Genomic DNA, 21,927 nt, shown 5'->3' with positions numbered 1-21,927 from the left:
ATTATTATTGTTATTATTATTATTTATCATCATCATTTTTATTATTATTACTATCAAAATCATCTTCACCATCTACTTCATCTTCTGCACCCAGCGTCAGAATATAGAATAGGTATATGTCCCGGGTTGAACCAGGTCAAAAATCTTCAAGAGGTTCTGACCATCTCGGTTCGCACATGTAAAAGTCAATTAAATGCACTTTAAGCTAAGATGAAAACACGTTAAGAGTAAAATTAACTTTATAGATTAATGTTACGCATCAAATTATGTTGTTGTTTTCTTCATACCTTTTACGCATTGAAATACGTTGTTTCTCTATATGTTACGCATAGAAAGATGTTGTTTCTCTATATATTACGCATAGAAAGATGTTGTCGGTATATCTGAAAGGATGGTTATTCTTTCGGCCTGTACTGTACAGTACCCATGGCCGTTAGATATAGGCTCCTTGCCTACAAGAGTTTCTTTCTTTTCTTTCTCCGCCTCGTGGCAAAGGCTGCGGGGATACTACGATCTATAAAAAGAATAAAAATCTTGTCAGTTCCAAATAACATTTATTTTTCTACGAAGCCAGAGTTTTGGCTTTCTCGGGGTAGCTGATGTGCTTATAAAGGATTTGGAAACGACTGATTTCTTCGAAATTATCCAATTTAAAATCTTATTACAAATTCAACTGAGCAATGAAAAATGCGTAAACAAAAGTCGGTTCGTCTCGGACCCTAAAACAGGATTTGGCAAGTAAGCAAATTAACTGCCATAAAACTGCCCGTAATACAGAAAAATGGTGTCTAAGTAAATCTTTGATGACACAATCTAATCCCTATTTACTGATTAAAGTCATGTAACTAGTATGCTAATTGTTAAATGTTTGACATCTCAGTTAGATATTTCTGTTCAAAGGTCCTTATGCGTAATCGCATCTAATGTATCATTACACCGACATAGCGCTAGACACCTTCAGACAAGAGATTTCCAATTTGCAAAATTTTATTACCGTTATTCAATTATATATCTATCTTTTATTTGTATAGATCTACCTTATATGGCTGGACATCTCGAATTGCTTAGACTCCCAAAGACATACAATTATTAGAAATCAAAACTAAAAGAATTTCATACCATATAACAACAATTTACATCCCCTTACTTATAGTTATTAAAATTAAAATTAATAAAGAATTTCATAAAATATACCAAAAATTTACCGCAGAACATTAATGTTTCCTGTTACATGCTGCTTATGACTTAAAATAAATATATTTCTTTCAATATGAAATGTATTAATTTTTTTCATGTTTAAATCAACTAATTGCTAAAAGGTTATATGCATGAACGTCAAAATATCAGCTTAGATCTATACATGAAAAAAGCATTGTCATCTTTGTGACGTATTTTGCCTTCGGGGTACCTTGCATAGTAACGACCTTGTCAAAAATGTGACATAAATAATTAGCACATTTGTAAACTGTCTTCAAAAGGACTTTGTTTTGATGCACTTTGCTGCACCGATTGGTTTGACGAATGGGGTAGTCAAAATGTTTTTGCAGTTTTGTTTATTAAGCAAAACGTTCCTTAAAAGCGGTCAATGTAAAGACGTTATACTGTCGAGGCCGTTTGTACCTAAAGCCTCAATGATATGAGATCAAAACTCATTATTCGCTTGCAGTTTCTACTGTCCGCTATTTCAATTTTTCCCAAGCTATCCTTTTAGTAATAAACGATATAAGTCTCAATTTTGCATTTACATATCCACAAACAATTACCCAGTAAGACCATTCTTTTACAGAAAAAAGGTAGCAATATGATAAAAGTCATTAATATAAACGGCCGTATTGCAAAAGGATTTACAAAATGCCAATCCCGAATTAAATTTATATCAATAATAAGCCAAAAATCTTCCATAAACAGGGGGAATAAGATAGACAATATTATCAAAACATGTGCATGAATTCAGGAATGACTACGACAGGTGAAGTCGACTCTTGATAGCGCATCTTCTTAATCTGAATACATTATTATAAGGCATTGGCAGACTACAAATATATTGACATGTTTACTACGTCAGTGGTCTTAACCCTTACCCTGCTAAATGTCTATAATGAACTTGTCCAACTTTACATTAGGACAGTACCATTAACTGTTAAAAAGGATGCTTACCAAAAAAATACTGACTGAATGGCGAACAGTGCAGATCTTGTTGAGACTGCACGGATGTGCAGCCTTATCATGATATATATTAGTCGCAAAGGCAGACCCAATCGTGTCCAGCATGATAAGAGTTAAAACTTAACTGTAGTTTTTCTTTTTAAGAACGATTACCATAATTATGTAATGCTACAGATAAATATGTAACTACATTTTTTAACAGGAAACCTTGCACTTATTTTTAAACAAGACAAATTGCTTATTGATGTAACATTGGCTTAAAGGTATTGTAAATTGCTTTAATTCCATTTAAAGTCAACTCACGTCATATAGTGATATATCACATATGAAAAGGAAAACAACAATAATTTAATAATATTTCATTTTACATATGTTTAAACGCCTTTTACATCAGTTAACTAGGATTAATTGCCACTAAGAATGGCATTTATGTCAATTGAGCTGTAGATTTTATGCCATACATGGCAGGCAATTTATCTAAAATCTGCAACTGTTACGAAACTAAAAAACAACTAATGGTCAATACGTCTTCATCAGTAAAATGCTCATTATTTTCTTTTAAATAGTTCATTGCAACTTTTAAGTAGTTTAATTGCAAAAATACATATATCAACCTACATCACGTTAAGTGCTTTTTATACAGGTGCAAAATCACTATTGTGGTTGTCATTGTTGTTCATGTCCCTTTTAATAAACACATCTAAAATGCATATTATTTGAAAATGGAAATAAAGTGATAAATTTAACAAAATGGAGTCTGGAAAATTACCATCCCAAAAGGTAAGGGGTGAAACTACCAGTAACTGTGTACTGTGATTTAAATGAGTCGCGCCATGAGAAAACCAACTTAGTGGCTTTGCGACCAGCATGGATCCAGACCAGCCTGCGCATCCGCGCACTCTGGTCAGGATCCATGCTGTTCGCTTTCAAAGCCTATTGGAATTAGAGAAACTGTTAGCGAACAGCATGGATCCTGACCAGACTGCGCGGATGCGCAGGCTGGTCTGGATCCATGCTGGTCGCAAAGCCACTATGTTGGTTTTCTCATGGCGCGGCTCAAATATTCTTCACAAAGGCACACATTATTACTTACATAAGTCCATTATGCGTAATAAATGATATTTAAGTACTGAAGATTAATTTCCCTTGTCAAAAATGAAAAATACTTTGTCAGCTAAAGAATAAAATATCATCACTCTACTAAACACTGAAACTTAAACAAATAAGTATCACTTAACGTTATGTTACCTTAGCCCAGTTCTACACTTTTCAAAGAAGGGGACACTCTGTAAATGAAAGTCCATCGCTTTAGTTATTTATATCAATAAGCAGTATTTTCTTTAAGACTTGTTTGAAATAGTATACAAGTGTGTGAAGTTTCAATCCATTCTTATATGTGAGCACTGAGGTACCAGCTTACATCCAAAACTTTACCAAAAAAATCTAAGTCCACAGAAGGGCATCATTTTGTAAAAACAGGAAAATAGAGTTATGAAACATGTGCATTACTTGTCAGTTTGTCACAGTGAATAAGAGTATGAAATTTCGATACATTCTAGAGGTGTACTGGTTAGGAACCCAGGCAATCCTTGCGTGTATCAGTGCTATACACTGGGAACGTCAAAGAACCAGGCTGTCTATTCGCAACGAGCTAGGCTAAGTTAGCCGGACAAGCCTGTATCTGATTTCTGATCTCTCTGTCGTGGGGGCTTTGTCTCACTCTGTCCCTCTGGTCAGATCGCTCTGTGTCTGTACTAGTAGAGGATGAATTATGCGCCCTGTGTGGCTGCATTTGAACTATGTAAAGCACTTTGAACGTGAAATTGATCATGAAAAGGGCGCTATATAAATCTGGTATAATAATAATAATAATAATATTCCCACTAGTGGTCAACGAGATAGCAGCTTACATACAAAAAATTAACCAAATCGGGATGCCGACGCCTCCGCGGACACTGACGATAGGATGAGTGCTTTTCTTCAAACAGTTGAGCGAAAATGGTGTATTAACAACACCAGCACACCTTGATTACTCGCATGACACCAGTTGACAGCAGCAATAACGACAGTTTTATTCTTAGACGGGTGTAACAATAAGAGAGTAAATGTGTGTTAACAAGAACTTTATTTTTATGCGCGTACGACGACGAAACGTTAACGTGTAACGACGAATGACGCACAATTAAAAGAAGTCTAAAAGGATGAAAGCTTATTGACAATATATTCATATAATTAAGTTTTTTTACAGATGTAGTATTAATCTACTTTAGATTTTTATAAATGTAGTATTCATTTAATTAAGGGGTTTACAAGTGTAGTTTGCATTTGAGTAAGTTTTTTTACAGATGTAGCATTAATCTAATTCGGCTTTTTATAAATGTACTATGTAGTGTTCATTTAATTAAAGATTTTACAGTACTGCATTATTTATGTGGTTTTTTTTAAATACTGCAATTAACTTACTAAATGTTTTCTTCTTTTATACTTTTCACAGTGGACTTTTTGAATGTTGAAAATATGACATAGATCTGCATGCAGGCTCCTAAAATTGTCTGGTTGTATTTATCAGACTATAGCACATTTTGCAAGGGTTATATGTGTTGAAATAATATATTTCTCAAGTGTATAATATCTCTGCATAATAACTTCATAAAAGCTTATTTCATTTACAATATATGGTACTCCAATTGGTACAATGTTCTGTGCTTAACATTTACATAAATGGATATTTCTGAATGTATATCGTGTCAACAAATTTACAATTTTCAACAAAATACGTCAGGACTTTGCAGATTAATTTTCTGCGTACTAAGATGAGAAATAACTGAAGTTGTTTGTTGGAAAGAATGCACTTTGTCACGTTCATTATGCTAGACGGGAATTTAAATCCAAATTTGACAAGAAAGAGAGAATTTCAGATTTTCTACAAAGCATCCAGTTATGAATCTAATTTGCCATGATACCTGGTTCAAAACGACTCTATAACATTCAAGAATTTCTCCGCCTTGATGGGATTCATGCCCACCCATGTAATTCGCCTTCAAATAACTTTAAATCAGCATATTTTGACTTTGTCTGAAGCGCTCCTGGCATTTAAAGCAAATAAAAAATAAATGTCATTAATATATGATTATGAAAACTAACAGCGAACAGTTTTACAGAAAACAGGTTATCTATTGTACCTCCAGCTACAATGTGAGGCAGATTTATGGCTTACAGACACTCCAAAGCGCTAAAACTGACATTTGACATACTAACCTGGTGTGAATATGAGCCGTGCCATGAGAAAACCAACATAGTGGGTTTGCGACCAGCATGGATCGAGACCAGCCTGCGCATCAGCGCAGTCTGGTCAGGATCCATGCTGTTCGCTTTTAAAGCCTACTGCAATTAGAGAAACCGTTAGCGAACAGCATGGAGCCTGACCAGACTGCGCGGATGCTGGTCGCAAAGCCACTATGTTGGTTTTCCCACGGCACGGCTCATATAGTTTTTGTGCCTTCGTTTAATGTATCTAATCATGGTTTGTTACGAGAAATAAAATAAAAGCAAAATGTTAGTGACATTTGAAAAGTATACAAGTACAAAACATGCATTATGTTTATTATATTCGGAGTCTGATGACCTCCACTTGTCAAATGAACTGCTTTAGAGTATATTTTTAGAATTTTCAACTGGTTAAGATGTCAATTTTATTTCAAGTTTATTGGTGTATATGCAAATATGATGTTTTCTTACCAGCAAAGAGGAAATATTTGGTAATAATTCCATCAAAGGTTGAAATAATTATATACATAGACTTGTGTGACCTGGTTTTATTGTCAAAATGGTCTTTGGACTTTCCTTTCTGTATTGTTTAAACGTACGTCATCTGTCTCAGCCCTTAAGGTTATGGTAACTACTTGTCCGAAAAACAATACCAACATTTGATAGAAATCCTGATAATCTGAAGGTGGTATTACTTCACCTTAAATAAAATTTTGTCGCCAGTCATACTTAAAACAAAAATAATTGACTTGAAAGGAAGCAGTTACAGGAGATAGAACGGTGTTAAATGAAATCTATATACGTATATTCTCATTTTGTTTTGTATAAACTTGTGTCATTAAACAGTGATGTCAACTCATATTCATTTCAAATCAGTTTGACTTTAAATTCGACCAGGCCTGAAGTTGATAAAGGCAAGACTAAGATAAGGTCAGCAGGACATTAACGAAGTTTTCAGCTGTTTCAGTCAGCAAATTAATTTTATGCTAAAAGTGTATCATTTTGTACGATAGGAAGTTATGATGAACCGCATCCTTTTTACCGTGATGATATATACCTCGTAATTATCCATACATTGTATAACTTAAGTTATTACATGATTCATATGAATCGCCGGTCCATAGTTTGTGCTATTAACCGAACAGCATACGTACAGTTCAACACTTATTTTTTCCGGGCTAACTTGAAGAACTAGAACAAAAATATGAAAATTAGATTTTGAAGTCATGTGATAAAACACTTATTAAATGGCTTGGCAGCCCTCGGTTAAATACGTCTGACTACTGGCCGGTTAGTCATATAATATATTAGTATTATAATGCAATGGTAATATAATATCATACTACTTGGGTCAATGTAGCAACATTATGTAAGTAACGATTTAAAAACATAAGTGTCTAGGGTAACTCCCGATATAACAAGCAAATTAAACTTCCTTTAATAAAAGAATTATTAAGCGAATGAAGATCAAGGCAAGGAGATCGGGGAAATGTAAAAAGCTGTGTTTATATTGTGATGTAAGCTGCTTATCATTCAGCGTCACAAACAAACCGTCAACTTCCAGCTGCAGCCCATTTATCTTTTAAAGATGAAAGACGCTTTTCACAATGCGCATTAATATATAGTTAACAGGCCAGTGACCTCTCTTGCCGTTACAACACTCTAAAACTTGATACAATCTGTCCGATCTTATAACTGGAGATTTTTATTCTGATACTAGTAGAATAAACAGGTTTTTCAAAGCTCGGATTATTTTCTGAACTTGATAAAACATACATAAATTCCTACAAAGTTGATCAGAGGGTCTAAAACAAACGTAATGAAGCAGTAAATGAAAATATTTAATTATGTCGTTGTAGGTAAGGATCCGAGCCACTTCCGTGACCACCAGGATGTCAGCAGGGATGCGGTCTGGATCGCTAGACGCTTCTGCCGCTTATACCAAGAAAGGACGTCGTTTCTCCTGTCCCCCTACACTAGTCGAAAATGCTGTTATGATAAAAAGAGCACCATTTACACAAACAGCCTTCGATGAGATTCATCTTAAAGCTGAAGATCATGAGAAAAAGACTTTTGCGGAAAAACTGCGGTCAAAATGTACTTGTTCCCGACAGAAAGTGTTCAAGTTTTTCTCCGCCTATCTTCCCATCATTAAGGTGATGCGGTACTATAACATCAAAGATTATTTAGTGACAGATATCCTGGCAGGTGTAACGATTGGAATATTGCATATTCCACAAGCTTTGGCATTCGGCTTGCTTACCTCTGTTAAAATAGAAAATGGGTTATACACATCAGTTTGGCCAGTAATCTTGTACGTTTTGTTCGGAACCTCTGCTCACGTCTCCATGGGAACCAGCGCTGTTATCTGTATCGTTACGGCCGCTGTAGTGGATCGTCAAGCGGACGTTTTCAAGGAAGCAAATCCTCATCTCATGGCAAATGTGACTGGTAACCAGACCTTTATATGGGAAGACATTCCTGAATTCATGGATTTCAAAGAAGAAACTGCAATGGGAATTGCCTTTTTCACAGGAGTAATTCTCATGGTGATGGGATTTTTGAAACTCGGGTTCATTACTGCCTATCTATCGGATTCTTTCTTCAGTGCATTTACTTCAGGTGCGGGTGTTCACATTGCAACTAGTCAGATTCCTGCGATCCTCGGCTTAAAAGTTCCACGATTCAGTGGCGTCTTCAAAATCATCAAGACGTATACAGCGATATTTGAGGCAATAACCGCCGCGAATGTAGCTGCATTGATAATAGCTTTGTTAGCAATGATTGCTATTTTGTTCGTAAAGGATTATCTCAACGAAAAATTGAAAGGAAAAATACCGATACCGATACCAATTGAGCTCCTTGTTGTAATTGTTGCAACAGTTGTTTCTTATGTTGCAAAACTCGCCGAGAATTTCAACGTAGATGTCGTGAGCAGCATTCCGAATACTATCCCACCACCAGTAATGCCAAGTTTTGATGGAGTTGAAACGTATATCGTCGACTGTTTTGTTTTGGCTATTTTAATATTTGCCAATACCATTGCCATGGCCAAGATCTGTGCAAAGAGACATAACTATGAAGTGGATGATAGTCAAGAACTTATCGCCTACGGAATGTGTAATTTCGCTTCATCATTCCTCCGCTGTTTTCCATCAGCAGTAGCTCCACCGAGATCAATGGTTGCCAGCGCAATGAACACGAAGACAACAATATGCGGCGTCTTTTCGACGGCTCTGATAATACTCCTGATTCTAGTCATGAGCACACTGTTCGAGCCACTGCCTAAATCAGCTCTTGCAGCCATCATTTTTATCTCTTTGAAAGGACTTTTTATACAACTGAAGGACTGTGTGAAATTCTGGCATGTCAACAAAATCGATTTCGTTATCTGGTTCTTTACCTTATTCAGTGTTGTCTTCCTCGACATCGATTTTGGACTAGGCATTGGAGTTGTTGTGTCACTAATTACTGTGGTATTCCAAGCTCAGTTTGCAAGAGGCTATCGCCTTGGAAGAACCATGAAGGATGTCACCGTCGTTGAGCATAAACGATACACAGACTCCATTGAAGTATCTGGCATTAAGGTGTACAGATTCCACTCAAACTTGTTTTTTGCTAATACAGAAATCTTCCGAATGGCTTTATATAGGGCTACAGTTAATCCACGCAAGATTTTGAAATTCATTAAAAAGCAAGAAAGGATTAAAGCGAAAGAAGAAAAGTCACGAAAGAATCCTGTTGACGGAGAAAGCTACATGTATAAGCCAGAAATAAGTATAGACATTCCAGGTATAACTGTAAATGATGATAATGCTAAAACCAATGGTACAGCAACTGGCCCTTCCACCGTTACCAACGGAAAAGATTTTATGCGACTTGAAAGTACTTCATCGGTTGCTTCGAATGGATCACGTAAAGGCTCACTTGTCGGAATAGATAACCCGGTGTACACGAACAAAGAAGACCAGTTAAATACTCTTGACATCCCACTTGAGTATAATCTGTACCGCAGAAACATGAGTATCGCGACAATTACAACAATCGGCTCGCTAGATGAATCGATTGACCCGGAAGATGGACAGGAAGTTGTTACTGATGAGAAAATTCGGCGCTTGCGCAGAATACATCATGTTATCATCGATTTTTCAACAGTGAATTACATGGACATTTCCGGTGCCAACGTTATATCTCATATTTTCAAAGAATATGCGCACGTTAATATCAAAGTCTTTCTTGCAAACGTATCGTATGACGTTCGGCAAACCATGCATTTTGCTGGTGTATTTGACACAATTCCAAAAGACAATATATTTGTTGACATTCTTGATGCAATAGCAGTTGCAAAACTTGAAATGGTCGTACCTATCCCAGAGGAAGGCCTCGAAGACTTCACTATAGAGGAAGCAGCTGAAGATAAATATGTCACAAACCTCGGATAAACGGAAAAGAATTGTATTGGTGATATTTATCCTTGTATATTGTGTATAAACTGTAAATAACCAGTATCTCTATAGAACAAATCTACTCAAGGTATTATAGTATGCATTTTTGTACTACCAGAAAAACCTTTGTATTTTTGTAAAGTGTTTTTTTCTCTGTAATGTCGGGTTTTAGCACATTCGTTTTTTCTCTCCTTAACATGCTTTTCTGCACTGTCTTTTTAATTTATACGTCGATTATTTTGATTGAGGCACTTTAATTGCATTACATTTAATGTTTGTTTCTTTCTGTTTTATAGAGTAGCTAGAACCTTGAAAAATGAATAACTAAATAAACGTATTTGATAACGGAAATTTTTATATCATTTTCTGCAAATTTATGATACTATGTAGCAGCATTTATATAGATTATAATAGTTATATTTAATCCAGTAATTCACGGATGTGTCTTCGAAGAATATGTAAAAAAGGGTGCTGTTGGTACAATTTTATTACTACTTTTAACTACCTTTATTTAATGAACATTTTACTTTACTGACGTAAGATTTCTGTAAGTATAGATGAAACACAATATTTTAAAATTATCCCATTGCGTTATATTCCAATAATAGTGTTTGCACGTTTATGATCATTTTACCATTGTTTGTAAGTATTGTATATAAAAATATAAAAGTGAGAGCACTTTCACTATCATGACATTTTCATTGTCGTACTATTGCCAGGTATTGATTGTCAACAAAACCAAATTGTCGAGTTTTCACAATATACAATGTATCGTTTGTCAAAATATATCATTTTAAATAGTATGTAAGCATACATTCAAAATATACAGTTAACGAAAAATGGTATACTATGAACATAATGACTGAAACGACTTTTTGATAGTGAGACTATGTTCTGAAATGCATTTAATTTGATGTTCATTGTAGACTTTTGTTTTGATAACTATGTAAATACAAACTGATCAAAAGAAGTTAAACAGGGATCAGAGATCGTCTCTGAACGACACTTGTATTTCAAGTCAGTCTCCATTAGCTGTTTTTTTTTTTGCTATTTTTTTGATATCAAAGAACATTATATTGGTTTCAATGACTAAAATGTCTCATTATTTAATCATTAAAGTTAAATCTTTCTTGAAATTTATTTGATTATTTAAAGTCATTTTCTATACTATAAATATAAAAAGATAGAAGGACCACAAGTCAAACACCGGAAAAAGTTTAACTATTTATTTATTTAGACCGACCGGTTTCGAAGTATTCTACTTTTTCATTTTCTAGTAAAAAGGGTGATAATCTTTATTCCTAACATAGTTCTGTTGTTTTTTCTCTCCATATTTAGAGCAGGTTCATGTCCTTTCCTTTTTGTGAAAATAAATAAGCGCGATTGTAACGTGGTGTGGTATTGACAAACATCTAAGCAGGATACACCCGAGTCATAATTATGCAGTAGCAATAGCAAACTTATAAATCACTTGTACTGTGGAATTTTAAGAAGATGAATTGCCAACTTAGTATTAACACAAATTGTTACATTCACTGTGTGAAACGTATGGTAAAATGACATAAATTATGGTAAAACTCCATTAATTATGGTATAATGATATAATTTAGTTACTAAAAATAAAAAAAAAGGACTATATACTGAGATTTTTATTAATAGATTGTCCCCGAGCGAATTAATTATTCTAGAATATGTCTTCATCGACTACTTCCGTTAGTTGAGTATAGAATGTTTATGAGGTAGTGAAATGTGCAAAACCTCTCGTGGGATCTGCTTAAGTGAAACTTGAACAGATTCCATGTTTCCTGACCCAAGAACTGTCGAAGTACTAGTTACTACACGGAAAGTAAGACAGTGGTTTAGAAGGTAATTATATCTATAAGATTATCATTTGAAACCAGTCCATTTTAGAAATTTAGCAGTGTAAAGGTTAAAGAAACGGTTTTCAACAAACCACCTGCTTGGTATAACTGCTTCACATGATAATTTCTGAACAATGTTTTACCCGTGCAAAATAAATTGTTTTACACTTGACGGTATTATAAGATGAAGACTTGAGTGTGCCAAACCCTTAACACCCAACAGAACCAACTTAAACAGAACTTAGTTTGCGTTTATACGGATGTACGTATAAAATACATGAGGTCTTCCAGCGAAACGTGCTAGCGATTCTAGGATGATTTGCAAAAAGTAATGGTGCGTTTTATCCCATAAAACACGCAATAAATAATATTAAGACCTTATGATTACATTTTACATATTAGCTTACTATCAAAATATGAGGTCGTTTTCATAAATAAAAAAATCATAGAATAAATCTTCGGCTATCGATCCTTTAGGGAATATATAGAACAGCCAAAAAGACACATCCGCGTTAAACTTCAACTTGCCTTCCGGTAACATTACAGGCCTTTATTTTAGTTTAAAATATCCTTTCATCCAAGGAAAAATGGCATAGCCGTGTTGATTCAATTCTGAACTTTACCGTGAGAAATGAGTTTTAGCATTCATACATTATTTTTTGAAATTTGATTGCCGATTTCCAAAGATTGTTTTGAACGATGCCAATGTGTATGATTGTGTAATTATTGTTAACAATGTAAGGTCGAACGTTCAATATCGCGGATAGTGCCGTCGTGTCAATGTTCTCTATACAAACATAAACTTACATTATTTTCTTTCTATAAAGTGAATGTAAATATTGGTAACCGTTTAAGCCGTTGCTATTGCGGGGTGGTGGATTTGGAACACATCAGACAAGCGTATGCAAACATTTTATTTTGTAGTGATCAGCCTTATAAGCTCGCTTCATGCGGGTAAATTACGCGAACATTAATTGGGTACACCTGCAGGACATACCGAATAGCCCGACTGAAAGGCAATGTCACATTTCAATGTTTCGATCATATGGTCGGGATATCCCAGCGCTGTAAATCGTCGCATACAGCATTGTCAACCCTTTGTTTATAATGAAAGAAAACAGGTACTTAGGGTGTATAAATAGTCCAACAGACAAGCAAAAACAATCGTACCAGTCAGATATAAAAGGTGGTGAAATAAGAATATTTCAAATCTTTGTTGAGTGCAGTTTTTATTACATAAGATGTGCTTATCCTTGCAGTTTTGTAATTAAAACCTGCTGCACTCGCAGCTTAAACTGTTTCCTTGTACTGAACTACAGAATTTGTAATTCAAATTATCTCGTTTATTACATTCTTTGGACTAAAATAGAAATCCAAGTTGAGTTTACCTGTCAACTGATTTGACTTTTTGCTGACATATATTGTCATTATAAAATTCAGCTTTATTTAAGTAATTAAAAATGTACCTTGAGATCTGTGTACTAACGGTGGAATATTTATGCATTCTAATAACGGAAAAACTATTGTGGGCAAGTTAGGATACTCTGTATAAGAATCCCTGTTTTGTTTTCTCTTATTTTTAAAATTTTGGAAACGTTGGTTCGCTTTTCGGTGAAACCAAACATACGGATCAAGAATGTCCATTAATTAATTAATTAATCAAAAATTCGGTTGGTGGTATATTTCAACCTTTTGTGTCAACAAGCCTTCTTTTAATGACAGCATATTTTTTAATAAACAACCCTGATAACTTTTCTACTGCTAATTGATATAACTAGAGTTGGTTGGATTACAATACTAGTTTGATAAGTCAGTTCTGCTTTGTGGTGAAATGTATCCTATTGCTTTTTTTTCTTTTACGAACGTATTTTGAAAAGCTATGCTATTATAAAAGCTTATATGTCCCCTATTAAAATTCAATATGTTGGATAATTCTTGAATTTCAAAATGGCTGCTGCAATATTTCAATACAGTAACCTTCAAAATAAGCCTGTTTTTCTCACTAAGACACACAACTTCACATTTTTAAATGATACAGGCTTGTATATATAATATCTATATTAAGTGTAATTAAAATATTGACGTTAAATAGACGAAAAGCATATTTTTCAAATTCAAAGTATATCTTTACAGGTACATACTCAAGACATTCATATCAAACATAGTATCAATTATTCAAAAACTATTTATCTTCTAATTTTGAGTGACAGGGTGTAGCAAAAAAAACCTGCTTCAATGCAATACCTATCACAGTGACAGAAAACACGAATATGGAGATGGAATGAGATTTACTTTCACTGAAATATCATCACTTAAACCAGAACACTCTTAACATGTAGAGTACACTGTTGAGTCTGTTACTAATAAAATCATACAGTGTCATAAATTGGTTGGGATAAACAAAAAATTACATTTGTAGTTTTTAATTGCTTTAAGTATAATAATAGTTACTTTACTGGACTGTCTGCAGTATTACAGAAACAAGCGTTGTTAGATTAAAATGCGTGCATCTAAATATGGAAATAAGTACGTCTATAAAAAATTCAAACCCATCCCCTTTTCCCAACATACTCACTACATATTCTTTCATTCTATCTATTTAGGCCGGTCATATTACCACAGATTATGTCAAAAGGTTAAACAAATTCCAACATCAAATATTTTTATTGTTTTATAATCTTTAGATATTAGAGCATTTTAGAAAATAGGTCCTCAAAACAATTCCCTTTGGAAAATCTAAAAAGATTGAGATTATGAAGGGCACTCTCACTTAAATTGAATGATTCAGACGAATGAAGAGTTCATTTATTATTATTATTATACCAGATTTGTTGAGCGCCCGTTTCATATGGAATATACGTTCAAAGGCGCTTTACAATTAAACATGTGACATATCGCAGATATGTAGGAAAATAACAAAACATGACATATGTAATCACAAAACTGAAACCAAACAATTTGATTAAACGCCTTTTTTATAAATGGCATTGTACATAATAATAGAAAATAATAGTCATTACAACAATATCATAAATGAACAATGATAATATTTACCGCCTTATTGTAACAAACAGCCATGACCGCACCCCTCCCCTTGAGGTCGCTTTACCCCTATTGCCAATACCAGTGCTTTAAACACATAGTACGCCCAGACGGGCTGCATATAGTGGTTCAACCTCCCGGTAAACGGTGCCATCATATACTGTATTAGATAGAAATACCACGCACTTCAAGTGAAACTAAAATGTGACATGATGAAATAAAAGATGAATTGTCAATTTAGTTAATTACATGATGAATTGTACAGTTAAGAAATCTTCGTCAGCTACGAATGACTTGCCGTAGTTCTGTATTACAAAAATAACAATGGCATATTTATTATGGGTAGAAACAGTCACAGTTGGTATCTATGTGTTGTAGAAAATTTTGAAAAGGTGTGTTTTGAGAGATCTTTTGAATGAATTAAGTGATGAATCTTTTCTGAGATTGTCAGGGAGAGAGTTCCATAGTTTTGCGGCGGCAACGCCGAAACTTCTATCCCCGTAGGTAACCAGTCGACTTTTTTGTGGCACAAGGGTTGTTGCTGCACTTGCTGACCTCAGGTTTCTAGTTGGCACGTACACCTCCAGTAAGTCTCTCATATACACCGGCGACTGCCCATGAAAGGCCTTGAATGTTTGAATGAGAATTTTGTATTTGATTCTATCTTGTATTTGAAGCCAATGAAGATCTTTAAGGACTGGTGTTATATGTTCAAAACGGGTTGTTTTCGTAATAAGACGTGTAGCTGTGTTTTGAACATTTTGCAGTTTGCTCGTTGTTGATTTTGGCACGCCGTACAAAAGAGCATTGCAGTTATCTAATTGTGAGGTCACAAGCGAGTTTATAAGGTTTTTTGTGGCTTCAGTTGTCAAATATGGTCGAATATGACCAATGTGTCGTATTTGGCCGTAGCATGTTCGAGTCACAGAATTAACATGATGGCCCATGTGCATGTTCGAATCAAGCGTAGCACCAAGGTTTCAAACAGTTTTTGATAGTCTTATGCTCGATTTACCAACTTTCAGTTCTAGATTTTCAACGTGTCTGGAGTGCTTTTGACTCGAAAAAAGAATTACTTCAGTTTTGTCTGCATTCAAATTTAACATGTTTGAATTCATCCATGAGATGATTTCTTTCAGGCATTTTTCAACTCGTGTGATTGTGGCTGCCTTTGATGCTTGGTCAACTGGTTTAAACGATAGACAGAGTTGGGAGTCATCTGCATAAAAGTGGTGGTTTAGACCGTGGTTTCTACAGATGGACCCGACCGGCTTTGTGTACATCGTGTAGAATTTTGGGCCTAGAACAGATCCTTGAGGAACACTGACTTTCATAAGGACTGGTTCAGAGAGTTTGCCATCGATGCATACTGTTCGGTAGCGGTCTGTTAGATATGATGCCATCCACTGAAGATACAAGATACAAGATACAAGATACAAGATACAAATTTTATTTAAAGTCGGTGTTAATATACAGACAACATTAGCTATGTATAGCTATTGACCGACATAAATAACAATAGTATATTTAATAACATAATAAAAATGTACCTATTAAAAGAGTTACAACAATTAGCAAATCAGGTTTATAAATAGTACATGAGTTATACATACAAATTGGTTAAACCTGAAATACATCTGTTAATCTTGACCTAGGCCTAAAAACTAGTTAAAGGCAAAAGATGGTAAAACACTGAACTGAAAAAGAACACTAATGCGTTTTTAGAAAATGGTTTAAGACATTTACCAAATCAAATCAGAATTGTTATGGACTAATTAACAGCTGTATTTCAGAAGTCAGTAAAAGAAACTTTAAAAGAAACTTAAGGACTACTTAAGAGCAGACAAACATGTTACAGACCAAAAATAAAACCAAACACTGAGCAACTAAAACGTGCATAATTAAGTACAAGCAATCAGCACATTAATAATACTGAATAAACTAAACACAACATGTTTGACAGAGGGCGGAAAAAGCAATAGTGTACATAATAGAAATTATATGAGAGCAACAAGAACAAAGCAAACAGCACACGCATAATATTAAGCACACTAGGAAAAACAAGAACAAAACCATATTGGTTTGCAGAGGGCGGGAAAAGCAAGAACTGAAAAATAACAAATATAATTTAATTAGAGCAACACGAGCATCTACAATTCTGCCCGTCCCACGAGCTAATCAGACTCCGGAACTGATTTAGCCCCGTAACATCTCTCAAATGTTGGGGTAATGAGTTCCAGAGTCTGGGTGCCGCGGAACGGAAAGATTTGAGACCGTGCTTCTTACCTGTGGAATTTCAGCAGTGTTAGTATATCTAAAAGAATAAGAATTACTTTTTATTTTAACTAAATCATGAAGATAAGATGGTGACTGCTTGTTAATAATCTTTAAAGTTTCTATAGCCATATATCTTAGACGTCTAATTTTTAAAGTTGGGAGTTGGGATTTACTTAATAGCTCTTCGTAATCTGAATGATAGTCGTTGTAGATGAATCTTAAGGCCCTTTTCTGAATGTTTTCTATCTTTTTGGTATTTACTTCCCCACAGAAATGCCATGTTAAAGGACAAAAGTTGAAATTTGATAGAATGAAAGAATAATATATATTTAGTTTCCCTAATTTGCATAGATGCCTACCAATACGTTTTAAAACATTTAATTGTCTGGAAGCTTTCTTACAAATATTTGAAATATGAGTCTCAAAGTTTAACCTAAAATCAATAGTAACACCTAACAGATTTACTTCATCATCACAGTTTATTTTATTTCCAGCCAAATCGAAAATAATATTACATTTCTTAGTTTTAGGTCCTATAGCTACTGCCTGAAATTTGTCTGGATTGGCTTGCATTTTATTATTTGAAAACCATTTTATCAAAGATGAGCTGTCACGCTCTAAGGTGGATTTAACTGTGTCTAGGTCATGATTTGCAAAGGATAACATATTATCATCAGCATAATTATAAAGTTGACTATCTTGAACAAAATGAAATATGTCGTTAAGGAAGATATTAAAAAGCACAGGACCTAATATTGAGCCTTGAGGAACCCCTTTATATATTTCTTGAAAATCATTTTTGACCTGACCTAATTTGATACACTGTTTACGTTCACTTAGATAGCTAACAATCAAGTTCAAAGAATTACCAGATACACCATAGCTTTTTAGTTTAAGAATAAGTAAATCATGTGGTAAACAGTTGAATGCTTTGGAAAGGTCCATTAGAACTGATGCTATATATCTATTATCATCATGTGCTTGTTTCCAGTCCTCAATTAGCCTGAGTAGGGTTGTCTGACAGCCATAACCTGATCTAAATGCTGAGAGATAAGTATTGAAATGTTGGTCAAAAAACTGAGATAACTGTGTATTTATTGCTCTTTCAAAGATTTTTGATATAGCAGGTATATAGTATACTGACTGGACGATAATTTCCTTTGTCTAAAGTACTCTTTTTCTTATGTAAAGGTGTCACTTGTGCTATTTTTAAATTATCTGGGAATGTTGATGTTTCAAAGGACTTATTTACCATAGAGGTTATATGGCATGAGACAGTTTGCTTTGATAACTTAAGCAACTTTGGGGAGATACCATCAATGCCAGTGGCTTTTTTATACTTAGTTTATCTATTTGTTTATCTACAAAAGAAGGTTCAACTGAATGGAAGCAAAGTTCTGACTGAACATTATTATTTGATTTTATTGCTGTTATACTAAGGTGTTTTTCATCTACTGGTATTGTATCATTTCCAATATTTCGAGCAACATTTACAAAGAACTGATTAAAAAATTTACATACTTCTTACTGGTCTGTAATTATATTACCTCCCTCACTTAAAATAGTATCTTTTTGAGTTGCATTTCCCTTATTTGTTAAGAAAGGTTTTACAGTAGACCAAACTTTAGAAGATTTACAGCCCTCCACACAACGATCAATGAAATATTTATTCATGGATTTTCTCCTGATGCTAGTTACCAAAGGGTTTATCGGCGAATCCAAAGTTAAATGCGAGTCTGTGAAGAAGGGTGTTATGATCAATGGTGTCGAATGCAGCCGACAGGTCCAACATCACAAGTACTGTGACGTCACCTTTGTCTAGGGATTCGAGAATGTCGTTCTGAACTTTTAACAATGCGGTTTCAGTTGAATGAAATTTTCTGTATGCTGACTGGTTTATTTCATGTAATTGATTGTTCGTCAGATGTTCCTCAATTCTTCTGTTTACCACTTTTCAAGGATTTTTGAGAGGAATGGCAGATTGGAAACAGGTCTGTAATTCTTAAGTGTGTTTTGTTCAAGACTTGGCTTTTTTAACAATGGTTTTATTCGTGATGTTTTAAATGATTCTGGCACGATTGCACTTTCTAGAGAGATGTTAACAATTTTCGTCAATATTGGGAGAAGTTCGTTTATACAAGATTTCAAGAGCCATGTAGAAGAGGGTCTAATTCACATGACTTATTAGCTGACTTTTGAACAAGCTCTTTCACCTCCTCCTCTGTTGCTGGACTGAAACTAGTCAAACGGGCGGTATCACATAGTGATATGCGTCCGTCTTCTGATTCATTTTGATCCTGGGATGCAATATTAGTTTTGATTGTTTCTAGTTTATCTATGAAGAAATCTCTGAACTCCTGTGCTAGTACTTCTGGGTTCTTGCCTGATGGAAGTGCAGCTTCACTTGGAACGTTCAATAAATGTTTCGTTATTTTGAACAAGTTTTTTTGGTCTCGTTCACTTGATTCTATTTTCTCTGAGTAATAATCAATTCTTGCCTTTTTTAACATTTTGTTAACGATTGCACATTGGTTCCTATACATTAAGTGGTAAACGGTGAGTCCTGAAGTCTGCCAGTTACGTTCTAGTTTACGTTTCAAATGTTTGGCGTCGTGGAGCTCCTCCGAGAACCAGGGACAAGATGGTCTTAATGTGATAGTTTTTGAATATAAAGGCGCATGATTGTCAATTAAAACTGAAGATTCACTGTTGTATAATGAGACGAGAGTTTCTGCATCTGATGTACTCTGTGACAAATTCAAAAGATCGGATGATAGAATATCAGCTTTGAAAGTTTCAACGTCAATCGAACGGAGTTTCCTGTATGTCACAGTTCTCTTTACCGGAGAGGGTTTCGCGGCAAGTGCATTAAACATTACCGCGAAATGGCCCTTGGCTATTTTTCCAGAGCTATCTGATAACCCAGGATCAGTCAATACTACTGCCGATACTGTTTTATCTACGTCTCTGGTGATGACCACGCCCAGGGTATGACCGTGGACGTGGGTGGGCCCTTCCACATGTTGATACATGCCACAAGATTGTAACACACTGTTAAATCTGATGGTGTCACGATCAGAAGGAATGTCTAAATGAAAATTCAGATCGCCAGTTATAATGATATTCTTGTCAACTGCGGCGTATTTTGATAAGAAATCTAACCACTCGATATCCAGAAAATCATTTGTTTTCAGACCATTTATGTTTGATGGAGGAGGTCTGTAAATAACGGCCATGAGCAATGTGTAGTTGTTGATACTTACATTACACTCAATATGTTCAAATGTTGAAAAAGTATTGTCACTAGTTGAAGAGACCACTTTTACATCTATCACCGATCTATAAATGAGGGCCACCCCACCTCCACGCCTACTACCAGGGCGTGGCACATGCTTGATTTTGTACTCATCAGGTAACAGTTCATCTAGACATGCTTTATCGATGGAGGTGCCTAACCATGTCTCAGTCACAGCAATAAGATCTAGATCATTCGAGATAATAAAGTCACAGAAGGCTGTCGTTTTGTTTTTCAAGGATCTTGGGTTAATGCAACAAATTTTTATATTTTTCTGGCCTATAACTATTGTTTGAGTTTGATATTTTATGTGGGATAAATTCATTGTTCTTTTCGAATCTAGCACTTCTTTGTTGATTTTTTTTTTTGTTTATTAGGTAACATACATTAGCTTAAACCTATACGTTGGTTTATTTCTTCAATGGGAGGCATTGATTGAGATGAAATATCATATAAATTAAAGCTGATACTAAACTATGTTGTGACATTTACTAATAAATGCATTAATTTACACTAAAGACTTACCCAACCCATCAATTTTATTTGTCTTGGGTTTAACGCCGTTTTCCAATAGTATTTCAGTTATGTAACGACGGGCAGTTAACCTAACCAGTGTTACTGGATTCTGTACCAGTACAAACCTGTTCTCCGCAGGTAACTGCCAACTTCCCCACATGAATCAGAGGTGGAGGATGAATGATTTCAGACACAATGTCTTTTATCAAATCTTCACAGAGAACATACGGCCCGCCGAGGATCTAATTCACGATCCCGCGATCCGTAGATCGGCGCTCTCCTTAGAGAGCTAAGCGGGCGGGACCACCCATCAATAAAATGTGCATGCAATATCTTTAAACTATTTCCTTGAAACTCGCACTAAATGTTACAAATGTTATAATATCAATAGCAGTATATTAAAAATCATTAAGGAAAAGAATCCCAGATCATCAAAACCTGCGATGCGATATACTGTAAAATTATGCTCTATTATGAAGTTAGTCTGTTGTCCTTAGTAATAAGACATAGTTCTTTAAAACGTGTTAACTGTAAATCCAGGAGTTTGTAAAACGTTTCATTGCTCTCTCTCAATATGATGAAAGTCAGTTAAGTTAATGTCACCATTCTATTTCTATAACATCTACAGCCATCCCATTAGAGCAATCTGTGCCAAGGAACAAGTTTATCACCACGTTTGTAACATCCCCAGTCAAGAGGATTTGTTTCCCTTCCAATCCATGTTTGACTTTAATGGCAGTACACTACTTTGTAGCTGCCTCTGTAGGAGGTATGGTCTGTATCTTTACTACCGATGTGCTTGTTGCCTTCGTATTTTTTCTGTACCTTAATGTGTTTAATGTTTCATTTGTTTTACCTTTGTACAAACATATGATTGATTTACTACAGCTGTTTCAATGTCATCAAGTGAAGAGTGTTTATTCACAAAAACTTTTGCCTGGGATCTAAAATTATACTAGTATTCATCATTTAATTTAAGTTATTTGTTCACTTTCAGTGTTTTCAAAATAATGCATGGTTTTCAAAAATGCCTCTTCAGATGATTCTTTTGTTGGTC

At 34.8% G+C, this 21,927-nt stretch overlaps 1 protein-coding gene across 3 annotated transcripts in view; it reads left to right on the top strand.

Annotated features, from left to right (window-relative positions):
* LOC123536362 (prestin-like) overlaps positions 1-11,176 on the top strand; it is a 45,306-nt gene extending 34,130 nt beyond the window's left edge. For 2 of the 3 annotated variants that reach the window (XM_053528289.1, XM_053528288.1), the window contains one exon: positions 7,293-11,176. In XM_053528289.1, the coding sequence (XP_053384264.1) occupies positions 7,326-9,875 (2,550 nt within the window). In that variant the 5' untranslated portion in view covers positions 7,293-7,325 and the 3' untranslated portion in view covers positions 9,876-11,176. The remainder of the gene's footprint in view (positions 1-7,292) is intronic. The other variant, XM_053528287.1, reaches the window with a different exon arrangement.
* The last annotated feature ends 10,751 nt before the right edge of the window (positions 11,177-21,927 follow it).

The sequence above is a fragment of the Mercenaria mercenaria genome, chromosome 17 (genome assembly GCF_021730395.1).
Source record: "Mercenaria mercenaria strain notata chromosome 17, MADL_Memer_1, whole genome shotgun sequence".
Lineage (NCBI taxonomy): Eukaryota > Metazoa > Mollusca > Bivalvia > Venerida > Veneridae > Mercenaria > Mercenaria mercenaria.
This window is presented reverse-complemented; position numbering and strand designations above follow the sequence as displayed.